Raw genomic sequence first — 16345 nt, forward strand, 5'->3', positions numbered from 1 at the left:
GTAAGTGCCTCTCTAACTGGTGATGAAGAGAGAAAATATATTGAGCTACTTAAGGAGCTCAAAGACGTATTTGTTTGGAGCTACAAAGAAATGCCAGTTTTAGACCCTAAGGTGGATGTTCATCATCTTGCTGTCAAACGAGGTGCTCGTCCCGTGAAGCAAGCACAACATCGCTTCAAACCTTAACTGGTTCCCTTGATTGAAATCGGAGTTAACAAGCTTATTGAGGCTGGTTTTGTTTGTGAAGTTAAATATCCTACATGGATTTCAAGCATCGTCCTTGTAAGAAAGAAGAATGATCAAATCCGAGTTTGTGTTGACTTTAGGGACCTAAATAATGCTTGTCCTAAGGATGAATTTCCTATTCCCATCCCGGAGCTCATGATTGATGCCACGACTGGATATGAGGCGATGTCTTTCATGGATGGTTCGTCTGGATATAATCAAATTTGCATGGCTTCGAAGGATGAATAACTTACCGCCTTTCGAACCCCTGAAGGTATATACTGCTACAAGGTAATGCCTTTTGGTTTGAAAAATTATTGGTGCTACATATCAACATGCCATGCAAAACATTTTTGACGACATGCTTCACAAAAATGTGGAGTGTTATGTTGATGACTTGGTGGTAAAGTCAAGGAAGAGAGATGATCACTTGCAAGATTTAAGGGTTGTATTCGAATGGCTTCGAAGATACCAACTCAGAATGAATCCGTTGAAGTGCGCCTTTTGGGTTACTTCTAGAAAGTTCCTCGATTTTATTGTTCGGCATCGAGGTATCGAAATTGATCAAGCTAAGGTGGATGTGAAAATTCCCGAGCCTAAGGATATTCATGAATTAAAAAGCTTACAAGGTAAGTTGGCATATCTTAGAAGATTTATTTCGAATCTAGCTGGAAGATGCCAACCTTTCAGTCGCCTCATGAAGAAAAGAGTTCCTTTTGAATGGGACCAAGCTTGTAGGAATGCTTTTGAAAGTATTAAATCCTAACTGATGAAGCCTCCAGTACTGGAAGCCCCTATACCTAGAAAACCATTAATATTATACATTTCAGCATAGGAATGGTCAGTAGGAGCACTTCTGGCTCAAGGAAACAATGAAGGCAAAGAAAATGCACTTTATTACTTGAGTAGGATGATGGCGCCAAATGAGCTCAAGTATTCACCTATCGAGAAGTTATGTTTGGCACTTGTCTTCTCTATTCAGAAGCTGAAGCATTACTTCCAAGCTCACGTTGTGCGACTCGTCTCAAGAGCGAATCCTATCAAGTTTGTCATGTCTAAACTTGCCCTAAGTGATCGATTAGCGAGGTGGTACCTTCAATTTCAACAATTTGAAATTGTGTATGTTCATCAAAAGGCGGTAAAAGGACAAGCATTAGTAGACTTCCTAGCTGACCATCCGATTCCCGATGATTGGGAGTTGTCTGATGAATTTTCTGATGAAGATGCAATGGTCATAGAAATTCAACCTCCTTGGAAGATGTATTTCGTTGGCGCTGCACATCGTGAAGGAGATGGTGGTGGAATAGTGTTTATCACTTCTCGAGGAGAAGTTTTGCCATATTTTTTCACTCTGACACAATGTTGCTCCAATAATATTGATGAATATCAAGCGCTCATACTTGGGCTTGAAATGGCTGTGGATTTGAAACAATTGCAACTACAAGTTTTTGGAGACTTCAAGTTAGTGATTAATCAGTTTTTGGGTAGCTATGAGGTCAAGAAGCCAGAGTTGGTCCCATATCACAAGTATGCTCAGAGACTGGTAAGTTGGCTTGGAGAAGTAACTATTCAACATGTGCCGAGAAAGGAAAACAAGAGAGCTGATACATTAGCAGCCTTAGCTTCTACATTATCTTTGCCTGATCAAACGCAAGTTGTTGTTTGCCAAAGATGGGTAGTTCCTCCACCAAATGACTACGAGGAAGAAGAAAGTAAAGTTGATCATCTTACTTCCGTTCTTGAGGTTGAAATTAAAGATTGGCAACAATCATTAATTGACTATCTTTGTTATGGGATATTGCTAGAAAATCCCCGAAGGAAGACAGAAATCCAAAGGAGAGCCCCTCGTTTTCTTTATTACAAAGATACACTCTACAGAAGATCATTTGATGGAGTGCTCTTACGTTGTTTGGGGGCCGATGAATCCTATCAAGCCCTGCAATAAGCTCATTTCGGAGTATGTGGAGCGCATAAATCTGGGCCAAAACTTTATTTTCACATAAAAAGAATGGGGTATTATTGGCCAACCATGGTGAAAGATTGTTTAGATTACGCTCGAAGGTGTAAATCTTGCAAATTCCATGCTAACTTCATACATCAACCACCTGAAGTATTGCATCCAACTGTTGCCTCTTGGCCATTTGATGCTTGGGGTTTGGATGTTGTTGGCCCATTGCCAAAGTCTTCTGGTGGAGATTTATACACTTTGGCTGGAACTGATTACTTCTCGAACTGGGTTGAAGCTGCTTTTCTTCAGGAAGTAAAGAAGGAAAATGTGGCTAACTTTATCCGAGTCAATATTATCTATCGCTTTGGCATTCCTCGATATATATTGACGGACAATGGTAAGCCATTTGATAATAATTCTCCCATGTATTATGTTGCTGCCAATGGACTTGCTGAAGCATTTAACAAGACGCTCTGCAAATTATTGAAAAAGGTTGTCTCTAAGTATAAGATAGATTGGCATGAAAGAATGGAAGAAGCTCTTTGGGCATACAGGACCACATATCGCATACCAATGCAAGTGACTCCTTATTCACTTATTTATGGAGTTGAAGCAGTCCTTCCAATTGAGCATCAAATCCCATCGTTGCAGCTTGCCATTCAAGAAGGACTCACTAATGAAGAAAATGCTCGGTTACGCCTTGAAGAATTGGAAGCTCTTGATGGAAAGAGGCTAGAAGCTCAACAAAGCCTAGAATGTTATCAAGCTCGCCTGTCTCGATCTTTTAACAAAAGGGTGGGCCTTAGATCTTTCCAAGTGGGTGACCAAGTTCTTGTGGTCAAAAGGCCTATTATTACCTCCCGTCGATCTGGGGGCAAATTCTCTGCTAAGTGGGATGGACCATATATTGTACAAGAGGTATACTCAAGTGGCACTTACAAGATAGTTGACTCAGAAGGTATGCAGATTGGCCCCATCAATGGGAAATTCATGAAGAGATATTATCCTTGAAGAAAACAAATACGCTCCTTAACGTACGAGCATAAACTGCATGTTACTCCCTGCCCGCAAGAGTATACACTGTGCATAGCCCATAAAACAAGGGGGGCCCGCTAGGTTGAAAACCTCGAAAGGGGCGGCCTAGGAAAAAGTTAGGACAATAAAAATAAAAATAAAAAAACCTTACCCATTTCGAACTATGGTATGAGTTCATTCTCTTCACCGAGGTACGTAGGCAGCTTAGAGTTTCATTCTAAGTTCAGTCATATGAGTTCAAAAATACATATCACCCAAGGAATTATTCAAATGAGGTATGATGGGATGTAATTCACTTGATTGACACTTGAAATTAGGTGTACATGTACTATTTTGTTGAACTCTCTGTCTTATCTTGATGGCTCAACGAGGGCAAGCCCTACATGTCAAATTGAGGTCTTTGATGGAATGATTGTAGTTTCTTTACAAAGAGGCTAAATATTCAAGTTGAAGTCTCTAATTCTAAGTCAAGTTGATTTAGCTAAGTCTGTTACATCATCAATTTGAAGTTTTCAAGCCCGCTAGGTCTTAAAGTTGCAGTCTTCAAGTCCACCAAGTCTTCAAGTTAAATTTTTCAAATCTACTAAGTGAAGTTGAGACCTTCGAATTCGCCAAATCTTTAAGTTGAAGTCTTCAATTCTGGGAAGTCTTCAGATTGAATCATCAAGTTAAAGTCTTTAAATTCGCCAAGTCAAGTTAAGGCCTTCGAATTCGCCAAAAGTTGAAGTCTTCAATTCTGCAAAATTTTCAAGTTGAATCATCAAGTTAAAGCCTTCAAATCCAGTATGTCTTCAAATCCGTCAAGTCTTCAAGCAGAAGCCTTCAAGTCTGTCATATCTTCAAGTTGAAATCTACAAGTTAAATTCTTCCAAGCACCATCTTCAATTGAATGCCAATCAGAAGCCGCCATAATAGTTTTGAAGTCTTCAAATTGATATGGCCTTCGATTCTTTAGTTGAAAGCTTCAACATATCTTCAAGTGTATGGTAGAAGACTTCAATATAGTGTGCACCATTTTAAATATTTATATCTTGAATTCTTTGAAGGAAGATTTTAATATATCTTCAAATCTTCAAATGGAAGTATTTAAAATGTTGGCTTGTATGACTTGATTTATGTTACAGAAAGAGGATTCTTTGACCGTGAGATTTTCTTTACTAAAGTGGTATTGGAATTGATTTCTTCTTCTACCTGCAAAAAAAAAGAGAAACATATCTATATAAAGGAGATCAGAAGATTGAAATTGAAGAGATATTCTTGGTGGTTAGCTTTTTGAAAAAACACCATGCTTCATACAATCTCTCATTCGTGTATCTCAAAATAAGGATGAGTTTCTGTTCCTTTGCGCCAAAATGTCAAATCTTTTGGCGGTAAAGTAAAATATGCAAGTTAGAAAATATAATGATCTTCGCTGGTCTTCGTCTTGGACAAAATATAGTCTTCAGCTTAGACGGTGTAATGGTCTTAGCCTCGGATAAAATAAAGTCTTCAGCTTAGATGGTTATCTTTGCCTTGGACAAAATATAGTCTTTAGCTTAGACGGTTTAATGGTCTTAGCCTTAGACAAAATAAATTCTTCACCCTAGATGATTGTCTTTGCATTGGACAAAATAAGATCTTTGGCTTAAACGGTGTAATGGTTTTCGCCTCGAACAAAAGTAAGATCTTTGGTCTAGACGGTGTAATGGTCTTTGTATCAAACAAAGTAAATCCTTCAGCTTAGATGGTGTAAGGGTCTTCACTTCAGACAAAATAAAATATTTAGCTCAGACGTTGTAATAATCTTCGCCTCAGATAAAGTAAAGTCAAATTTTCCAATAAAATAAAGTCTTCAGCTCAGGCAGTGTAATGATCTTCGCTTCAGACAAAATAAAGTCTTTAGCTTAGACGGTGTAATGGTCGTCGCTCCAGACAAAGTAAAATCTTTGGCTTAGATGGTGTAATCGTCTTTACCTCAGACAAAGTAAAGTTTTCACCTTAGGCGTTGCAATAGCCTTCACCTCTAACAAAATAAAATCTTCAGCTTAGGTGGTGTAATGGCCTTCGCTTCGGACAAAGTAAAGACTTCGGCTTAAATGGTATAATGGTCTTTGCTTCGGCTAAAGTAAATTTTTTGGCTTCAAGGATATAATGGTCTTTGCCTCATACAAAGTAATTTTTTTGGCATAGATAGTGTAATGATCTTCTTCGAACAACATAAAGTCTTCTCATTGGCCGAAGTAAAGCCTTCGCTTCGAAAGGAATAAAGAAAAATCTTGCTTGAACAGAGTAATGAAAGTCTAATGTCCGGACGAAGTAAACTCTTGGTACCACTTTAAAAACTGATATCTTTACCAGAATTGACTCCTTTTGAGCCTTAAAAAAAGGAAAAGAGGAAGTACGTACAAGAAAAGTAAAGAATTTACCTGAATAAGTTTTTTGCGAGTTCTTTATTTCATGAGATTCTTTTGAGGTCTGGTATGCGGTGATATTCATATATTCCTAAATATCAAAAGGTTGCGTTGAAGTGATGACATCAACCAGAGATGATGTGAACAGAGAATAAAAGTTAAAATTTACGGAGAAAAGGAAATAAAATATGCTACCCATGATACTAGCAAGTTGCAGGAAAAGGAAGAGAAAAGGAATATTCTTGGCAGAAGACAATTAATGAAGCATGTATATTGCTATATATTGCTATATATTGCTTAGTACAATTTTATATATAATGCGGTTATTCACCGCGCTATACCTTAACGGCACGTTTATCCTTTAAGGTATAGTGCGGTGAATACATCCGCTATATTTGAACGTTCCTGCCCCCACCAATAATCCATCTGAACTTTACTGACCCACCAAATTATTGTACCCCCTGAACTAATTTTTTTCTTATTTAAGTGGTTTCAAAATTTGGTAAAAATCCATTCAGGATCCTTCAGGTCTTACGAAATATTTGTTCGTTAACTTACTTTGCATTTTGTCATAATGTCCGAAGAGCGAGAAATTAGGGTTTCATTATATTGGGGGGTGAGGTTGTGATGGAGAATAACTCAGTACGCTATATTTGTTTTCCACAGTGTCATGTTAAGTTGCTTCTTATAATGGAGTACAATAGACTGGTATCGTTGTTATATAAAACAATGAGTGTGAGGAAACGTTCGATTAATATAAAAGTAACCGGAAGATATTCGTATTTTGTTACTCCGCAAGGGGTTGCTTGTTATGCTGAGTTTAACATCCAAGATGCTCAAACTCTGACAGATTGTTTGAGGACTCGGGATGAACACCGGGAACTCTTGTGATAAACAATATTGGAAATATACGTCAAGGCTGAAGATGTTTACAATATTGAGGTTCCGCAAAATAGGGATATCCCTCAATCATCGGATGGTTTTTATGGAGCAGTTTTATCCAAACAAGTTCCGGGTGAAAGAGTTTGGCCAGATCTAAACTTATTTCCACGGGCGAATGAGGAGCGAAGACATAATTTCTCCCCAAGTTTACATAATCCACAAGCCGAGTGGTAAACTTCAATTTTTCTTTGTGTTACGATGTTTATTTTTATGTATTGTATTTGTATTAACACTCATATATTCCACGGGGGTACCATCCAGATATAAATTTTACAAGTTATGAACCAACAGACAGTTGAAATATGCCTAGTTTTGGTGTGTTGGATCATGGTGGTCCATCCGGGAGTCATCAACAACAGGATAATGTGCATCATAGGATATCAACAGATTATGATTTGTAAGTTAATTGATAAAGTTTATATGTAATGTTCGGATGAATTTGAGTAACTCATTATTTTATTGGTTGTGCAGTGAAAACGAGCAACTTGAAGGTCATGTCCTTACTCAATTGCCCGAAGACGACATATTTAATCAGGATCTGGCAGATGCGCAGAGTCAGAAAGATGACAGTGATTATGACAACAATGTTGTTGAGTCTGGAGATGACACACCCTTCCCTGATGAGGGTGATGATGATGAGGACGAGAATGATGAACCTGATTTGACGAGGGAGCATGCTCTATCTCCCATTAAATCGAGAGTGTACGAGTCCCATGTGTCGTTTCATTCAAGGGAGATTCCCTACCTTGATCAATTTCCAAGTATGACGGATGTGGATGCCCTCACAAGGGATCTTGACAAAATTCGGACATCAATGTAGGATGAATCTAGAGCAACGGTGTTGTCATATAATATGCTTTTTGCTGATAGAGCGCGCCTAAGCAGGGCGGTGCGAATATACAGCATAAAAGAGTGTTGTGAGATCGTGGTTCATGAGTCATCTCCGAAAGTATAAAAGGTTAATTGTCACAGATGGTTACAAGGTTGTACATGGATGCTGCGTGCAAGAAAGTTAAAAACAAATATGTGGATTGTGGGGAAATACATTGGCACCCACACTTGTGAAGTGGACACATTCAGTGGGAATCATTTTAACTTGAATGTTGACTTAATTTCTCTTGTCTTGATTTCACACATTGAAGCATCCATAAGGTACAAGATTAAAGAGTGTATAACATCTGTCCACCAGGTATATGGATGTACCATTACCAAAAGAAAGGCATTTCTCGGGCGTAAACATGTGTTTGAAATTATTTATAGTAACTGGGATAATTCCTTTGCCGCTCTACCCAGGTACATGGATGCATTGCAATACTTTAACCCCGAGACTGTTGTTGAATGGAAGCATGAGCAGAGTCCGGGAATACCAGAATACATATTTAGATATGTGTTCTAGGCATTTAAACCAGCCACTGATGGTTTTGTGCATTGTCGGCCGGTAATATCCATAGACGCCACTCATGTCTATGGAAAGTATGATATTAAGTTGTTGATCGCCGTTGCAGTAGATGCTAATGGAAGTATATTTCCCCTAGCATTTTCTATTTGTACCAATGAAAGCCAAGAGACGTGGGCATTATTTTTGAACCACTTAAAGGAGCACATTGTCAGACAACGTTCAGCAATTTGTCTAATATCATATCGGCATGGCGGTATTTTAAGTTCTATAAAGAATTTACGTGCATGACAGGAATCGTATGCCTACCACCCTTACTATATTAGGCACTTGAAGGCCAACTTCCAGAGGGCTTATCCGAACAAGGACTAACATGATTTAATATGGATGGATGCAACAGATCACCAAGAGTGTAAATTCAGGAGGCGAATGGAATTCATTAGGCAGGAAGACCCAGAAGCCTATCATTTGTTGATGCGATATGAGCTTGACAAGTGGACTTTGCATAATGATGGTGGTAGAAGATGGGAAATTTTGACTACAAATGTGTCAGTCTTTCAACGGGTTATTGAAGTCTACACGTGGATTGCATGTCACTGCCATGGTGCGGATGTCATTCAAGCAGATGGCGAAGAGGTTTGTTGAAAGATCTAGAGGTGTATCGTCAAAGATGGAAAGGGGTGTTGAATTTATGCCACATCCAATGAAACGATTTGAGAAATATAGGAAGCGAGCACAGTGGCATATAGTTTTGCAGTATTGCAGCGAGCGAAATATTTTTGAAGTTCGCACTAGTCTGCATCACAACCGCGAGAATAATACACACACCGTCAATGAATCCAGAAGATTATGTTCTTGTGGAAAATGGTCAATCTATCATTTGCCATGCTCACATGCCATGAAGTGCTTTCAACATACAGGTTTCGCGGCAACGAGGTACGTTGATAAAGAATATAGTGTTGTTGAATACTTAAACACCTATAGTGGACAGTTGCAGCCAGTGAGTGCTAAGCATTATTGGCCACCGGAATAATTTAAAATGGTGTGTAACAAGGATTATGTGCATCAACGGCAAGTGCAAAAAAGAACGCGGATACGGAACCAAATGGATATTGGTGATACCGTTTATGTGCGTAAATATGGCACATATTCCCAAACAGGACACGACCGTCGTAAATGTCCTTCAGTTGGTTTGGGAAGCGGTGGTAATTCATCTCTATGTGGCAGTTCATCCAATGTGCCCAATTATCAAGGATAAACGTAGTGTTTTATTACAGTATTTTTTTGTTGTACTAGAAGTCTGTAAATGTTCAGTTTGCAAAATTTCTGAAATAAAATTATGTTTTCAATGGGGTTAAATCTAATTGATATTTAGCATTAAAGATTCAATACAACAATTTAACATACACCCCAAGAAATAAATAACAATTTTCATTCGCCATTATCGTCACTGTCTCGCATTATTTTGTTGTCACTGTCTTCATCTTCTTCGTCAACATCTTGTACACACCCTTCCGGACCGAGGGCATCGTAATCTAGGCCCCAGTTGACACACATTTCTCATATTTCATCGCTATCATAAATAAGACCACTTGCTTGATATCTACAACAATATGGGACTCCTACGTCCAACGTCTGTGGTAGAAACTTAGGTAGTCCCTCCCACTCGACAACTGTTGGGAAAACAGGATAATCATTGTCTCTATGCAATTTTTCATTTTCTAATAAATACCAATACTGATCCTCCATTCCTTCCAGCTAGTTAAGATCATCCAGTGCATGATGAACGGCTAGTGCCTTTTCCATCTCTAAAATCTCCTTAATCAAATATCGAATCACTTCTGGTTCATATTTGTGTATGTTTGTTTGGAAGGTTGCAGACAGTGCTTGTGGTACAACTAGCCCATGCCAGTGACATAGTACTTCATAATCACACTATTTTGAGTAAAGGGGAACCCATTATAGTTTTTTTCCCCAAATTCGCATACCTTCAGGCTTTGTATAACACCATACCACTTGTCATCAACCAAATCAGTATAGCAACCTAGCATATTTTTTTAAGGTATGGATCGATTGTGTTATGACGTGTTCCATGTGGATCTGGTGAACTACCTTCACCTTTTTGCCTCTTCTTAAATCACTTATTAAATGTTAGTGGCATTTCTAAAATGGATGCTATAATGGTCTTTGAATATTGATCTCTTGGTTCAACTTAAGAAGAACTAAACTCTACGAACTTGTATATTAAACGTAGCGCATCACCAATATGCGTTATGTGTATTGTCATGTCGACCTGAAAAAGTTGTCAACCTGAAAAAGCTGTTGATCTGAAAAGCTGGACCCACTTGTACCCTAAAGAATTATTATCACGCGAAACATAGCGTGTCACCAATATGCGTTATGTGTATTGTCATGTCGACCTGAAAAAGTTGTCGACTTGAAAAAGCTGTCAACATGAAAAAGTTGTCGACCTGAAAAAGTTGTCAACATGAAAAAGTTGTCGACCTGAAAAAGCTGTCAACATGAACTGGTGTAAGCCAATAGCCTGCATAACATAAAAATATTAATTACGGAAGGATAATGTAACATTATAAGTAAGTATAACAAATAATATACTAGTGCCTCATGCCTCCCGGCGTATGGAATGTACCGACCACCAATGCGATGAACGGGATTCCCGACGAGAAGTCGGGTAACGCTGCGATACCAACCCATGTACTCATGCTCGCCCTCCATACGGTTAGGTGGAGGGTATGGCGGAATCAGGCCATACCTCTAATCCCAAACCTCAATCTGGTCCTCTAGCCAGTCCAAGTATGTCTTGTTAACCTTGCAACGATCATCTCGCTGGTAATGTGTCATGTGCCAAGTGGGCGGAATAGGTACAAGCTGCGGGCGACCAAACTGGGGAAAGGCTCGCTCGGTGGCATGATGCTCGACTATATCGAGACATATCAGTAGGACGGAAGAGCTCCACATAGCTCGGCCGCGGAAGCAATAATCTGGCAAACCAGCTATGAGCACGTCGTTATATGGCCTCCATACAAACTATTTATTAAACACAAGAATTGTGAGTAAACTCAACACATATCAAGCCAGGCCAAGTAAACTTAAATATATATGTACATGCGCACCTTCAAGTAAATCCAACAAATCCATGTAATAAGGGAGATGATGTCGAGCCTCGACCTCACGGGCGTAACCTCGCCTATCAACCCACCTCCAAGCTAAAGGGAGAAACGGTGGAGGTGGTGCATCCGATGTGGCAGAGGTCACCGGAACTGCAGGAACCGCTCCCAAGCCCAAAGCTAATATAGATTATGGACATAAAATTTAGTCATTTTTTACTATGTATGTTATAATCATGAAAAGAATTGACTATGATTTCACCTGCAGCAGCGGTAAAAATCCGGCAACGTCTCTTTGGGTTCCCATGCACGCCCGGCGCATCTTCCTATACAAGTAACCAAGAACAGCTGCACTCCAGCTGTAACTAGATAATTCATCTAGCCGCTCCAGATGATGTAGAAATCACAAGCTGACTAGGTTTCCCGAAGTGTTTGGGAACAGTATACCACCAAACATCAGCAGCAACAACAGTCTCGTGTGCCGGTCGATATCCTCTGGCGGTGAATCATTCATAATCTCCGCGTCCATCGCCACCAGATGTTATCGAACGGGCGTCAGTTGTAATCGACTGGCCCCACTCAATGCAGTCACCTCCGCTGACTGGAAACCGGTGAGCCGCTGCAACATATGAAGGTAATCCACGCCCGTATAGTCTCTAAGAGCATGCAGGTAAGCTACAGTTATACCATCAACAGGCAACCCGAAAAGAAGCCCCACATCCTCAAGCGTGATGGTAGCCTCGCCTATGGGTAGATGAAACGTGTGCGTCTCCGATCGCCACGGCTCTATCATAGCCGTGATCAAAACCCAGTCTAACTACAACCGGCCGATCTCTATGATCCTGTAGAAACCTGTACCCTGAAGGCGTCTAACTATACGGGGATGCAGTGGGTGATCCCTAATGAACTCCCACATATCGTCTATACCTCTGGAGTGGAGTGTCTGGGACAGACACTGCCTATCCCAGATGCGTGAAGACCTATGGTTGCCCTGTAGCAATAGTAGATCTATAGATTGTCACGACCCTAATTTAGCTCTGTAGGGTATCGTGATGGTACCTAGTTTTTAAGACTAGGTAAGCCTAACAGTTTGAGGAATAACTGAATATAAAACTAAACTCAAATATCAACACATGAAATATAAATACGAACTGCGATTCAATTAATTTACAACTCCCAAAACCCGGTAGAAACAAGTCACAAGCTTCTAAGAGAAAATACTAAGTGTCTCTATACATCAGAGTCTAAAGAGAATAAGGAAAACAACATAGTAAGGATAGAGGGGGACTCTGAGGCCTGCGGACGCTGGCAGATATACCTTGAAGTGTCCATGTACTGTCCAGCTCACTAGTATCTGGCCTGGTAGGAAGAACATGGATATGCACAAAAATATGTGCAGAGGTGTAGTATGAGTACACCACAACAGTACCCAGTAAGTGTCAAGCCTAACATCGGTAGAGTAGTGATGAGGTCAGGTCGGGGCCCTACTAGAATAAAAGGTATTGAGGCAGAAAATATAATAATATAATGAAGTGACTAAGAAATGAACAACGAGAAATTTCAGAAAGGTAACAGCACAGCAAATAGAGGAAAACAACAGGGGCGCTCCCGAGGTATCGCCTCGTAGTCCCAAAATTAAATATGCAACGGGGGATCTCCCCAGGTACCGCCTCGTAGTCCCAAAAGTAAATACGCAATAGAGGATCTCCCGAGGTACCGCCTTGCAGTCCCAAAAGTAAATACATGATAGGGGGATCTCCCGAGTTACCGCCTCGTAGTCCCAAAAGTAAACACACAACTCATAACCTATGGAAACATGAACTTACAGCAAGGAATCATATAGTTAAAGACTGAATACAAGATCACGGAAGCAAGTAATTCAACTAAGCATATTGCACAAATTTCAAGTAATGGTTAAGACACGTAGACATGCGATACTAGGCTAAACATGATAGCCACACATGCTAAGGCAACTCAATTAAGGAATTTAAAAGAAGACTACTCAGCAAGAACCGGAATTTCCACAATTAGCCCGTGTACGCAATCGTCACCTCGTGTACACGGGGCTCACATATCACAAATTGTTACAACAGTACCAAGTCCTAAGGGGATTTTCCCCACACAAGGTTAGACAAGTCACTTACCTCAAATATCGCTCAATTAATCGATAAGGATGTCTTTCCCTTGATTTTCTGACTCTGAAAGGCCCAAATCTAGCCAAAAGCAATTACATACCATGAATACAACTACAAGAAACTAATTTAAATAATAAATCTACGACTTTAGCAAAGAATCGAAAAATCGCCCCAAAAGTCGACTCGGACCCACGTCTCGGAATCCGGTAAAAGTCACAAAATATGAACACCCATTCGTTATCGAGTTTACCCATACCAAAGTTACTCAAATCCGATACAAAATTCCCGATCAAAACCTCAAAATTCGGCCTAAGGATATTTCCACCTTTTTCACAAATTTCTAAACCCAAATCCTAAATTAAATGAAGAATAAATGATATCTTAGTTGAAATTAATAAAAAACAAGTCAAGAATACTTACCCAAATGTTTCCTCTGAAAAATCCTCAAATTTCGCCTCAATTCGAGCTCTATATCTCAAAATATGAAGAAAATGGCAAACCCTCGATTTTAAACTATTCTGCCCAGCACTTCCGCTTTTGCGGTCAAAAAATCTGCTTCTGCAGTACCGCTTTTGCGATGAAATCTCCGCATATGCAGAAGCGCTTCTACGGTCCCTCGTCCGCTTCTGCGGAAGCCTTGGCCACCTCAGCTCCCTAACTCACTTCGCTTCTGCGATCACCCTTCCGCCGAAGCGGCTCCGCTTCTGACCTCGCACCTGCGACCACTAACCATCCTCATCATTCCTACATCTGTGATTGTCCGCTCGCTTCTGCGAGCTCGCACATGCGGTCACTCTAGCGCATGTGCGATTGCACCAGAACTGGTGCCTTCAGCCATTCTCAGAAGTCCAAATTTGATTTGTTAACCATCCGGAATCCACCCGAGGCCCCCGGGACCTCAGCCAAACATACCAACAAGTCCTAAAACACCATACGAACTTAGTCGAGCCTTTAAATCACACCAAACAATGCTAAAAATATGAATTGCGCATCGATTCAAGCCTAAGGAACTTTAAAACTTCAAACTTCTACATCCGATGCCGAAACCTATCAAATCAAGTCCGATTGACCTCAAATTTTGCACACAAGTCATAATTAACATTTCGGACCTACTCCAACTTCCGGAATCGGAATCAAATCCCGATATCAAAAAGTTCACTCCCGGTCAAACTTCCCAAAAATCATCCAACTTTTCAACTTTTGCCAATTGACGCTGAAATGACCTACGGACCTCCAAATCAACATCCGGACACGCTCCTAAGACCAAAATCACCCTATGGAGCTATTGGAACCGATAAAACTCCGTTCCGGAGTCGTCTTCAACAAATCAACCTATGGTCAATTCTTACGTCTTAAACTTTCATTTTAGGGACTATGTGTCCCATTTCACTCCGAAACCAAAACCAAACCTCCTGGCGAGCCACAAAACCCAAAAAAATGAAATATAGGGAGCAATAAATAGGGGTTCGGGGCTAGTACTCCCAAAATGACCGGCCGAGTCGTTACATCCTCCCCCTCTTAAAACAAACGTTCGTCCTCGAACGAGTATAGAGACATACCTGAAGTGGTGAAAAGATGAGGATAACGGCTGCGCATATCCTGCTCAGTCTCCCAAGTCGCCTCCTCGACCGGATGACCCCTCCACTGAACCTTCACTGAAGCAATGTTCTTCAACCTCAACTTTCGAACCTGCCTGTCCAAAATGGCTGCTGGCTCCTCAACATAAGATAGATCTTTGTCCAACTGGATTGAGCTGAAGTCTAACACATGAGACGGATCGCCGTGATACTTATGTAGCATGGAAACATGGAATACTAGATGAACTGTAGAGAGACTAGGTGGCAATGTAAGTCTGTAAGCCAACTCTCCAACCTTCTCAAGAATCTCAAAAGGCCCGATATACCTAGGGCTCAGCTTGTCCTTCCTTCCAAACCTCATAACACCCTTCATGGGGGAAACCCGGAGAAAGACCCGCTCCCCAACCATGAATGCAATGTTGCGAACCTTCCGATCCGCATAACTCTTCTGCCTAGACTGGGTTGTACGAAGTCGATCCTGAATCAATTTAACCTTTTCCAAAGCATCCTGAACCAAGTATGTACCCAATAACCTAGCCTCGCCCGGCTCGAACCAACCCACTGGGGACCGGCACTGTCTACCATACAAAGCCTCATACGGGGCCATCTGAATGCTTGCCTGATAACTTTTATTGTACGCAAACTCCGCAAGTGGCAAGAACTGATCCCAAGCACCCCTAAAATCCATCACACACGCACGAAGCATATCCTCCAATATTTGAATAGTGCGCTCGGACTGTTTGTCCGTCTGAGGGTGAAATGTTGTAATCAACCCAACTCACATTGTACAGCTCTCCAGAATCGTGATGTAAACTGCGTACCCCGGTCAAAGATGATAGATACCGGTATGCCATGAAGTCTGATAATCTCGCGAATGTAAACTTGAGCCAGCTGCTCCGAAGAGTAAGTAGTAACCATAGGAATGAAATGAGCTAACTTGGTCAATCTATCCACAATCACCCAAACTGCATCGAACTTCCTCTGAGTCCGTGGGAGCCCACCACTCCGGAATCTCTAGCTTCTAAAGCAATCCACCTAGTCGTTGATGCTCATACTTCACCTGCTGACAATTTAAGCATTGAGCTACATATTCCACTATGTCCTTCTTCATCCACTTTCACCCATAGTGCTGCCTCAAATCCTAATACATCTTCGCAGCACCTAGATGAATGGAGTACCGCAAACTGTGAGCCTCCTGGAGAATCAACTCATGCAAACCATCTACATTAGGCACACATAGCATGCCTTGCATCCTCAATACACTGTCATCTCTAATAGTGACTTCCTTGGCATCAACGTGTTGAACCGTGTCCTTAAGGACGAGCAGATGGGGGTCATCATACTGATGCTCCCTGATACGGTCATAAAGAGAAGACTGAGAAACCACGCAAGCCAAAACTATGCTCGGCTCAGAAACATCCAATCTGATAAACTGGTTGGCCAAGGCCTGAACATCCAAGACTAAATGCCTCTCTACTACTGGTAGATATGCTAAACTGCCCAAACTCTCCACCTTGTGACTCAAGGCATTGGCCACCACATTGGCCTTCCCGGGATGATAGAGAATGA

At 40.9% G+C, this 16345-nt stretch overlaps 1 protein-coding gene across 1 annotated transcript; it reads left to right on the top strand.

The window, feature by feature from the left end:
* Positions 1 to 1138: 1138 nt before the first annotated feature.
* Positions 1139 to 2170, top strand: LOC138894078 (uncharacterized). Its single transcript, XM_070178753.1, has one exon. The coding sequence runs from the start codon at positions 1139 to 1141 to the stop codon at positions 2168 to 2170; it is 1032 nt and encodes a 343-aa protein (XP_070034854.1).
* The last annotated feature ends 14175 nt before the right edge of the window (positions 2171 to 16345 follow it).

This window comes from Nicotiana tomentosiformis, chromosome 6 (genome assembly GCF_000390325.3).
Source record: "Nicotiana tomentosiformis chromosome 6, ASM39032v3, whole genome shotgun sequence".
NCBI lineage: Eukaryota > Viridiplantae > Streptophyta > Magnoliopsida > Solanales > Solanaceae > Nicotiana > Nicotiana tomentosiformis.

Bases quoted from the DNA above. Each gene is read 5' to 3' on its own strand.
- LOC138894078 (XM_070178753.1), top strand. From the start codon at position 1,139: ATGGCGCCAAATGAGCTCAAGTATTCACCTATCGAGAAGTTATGTTTG.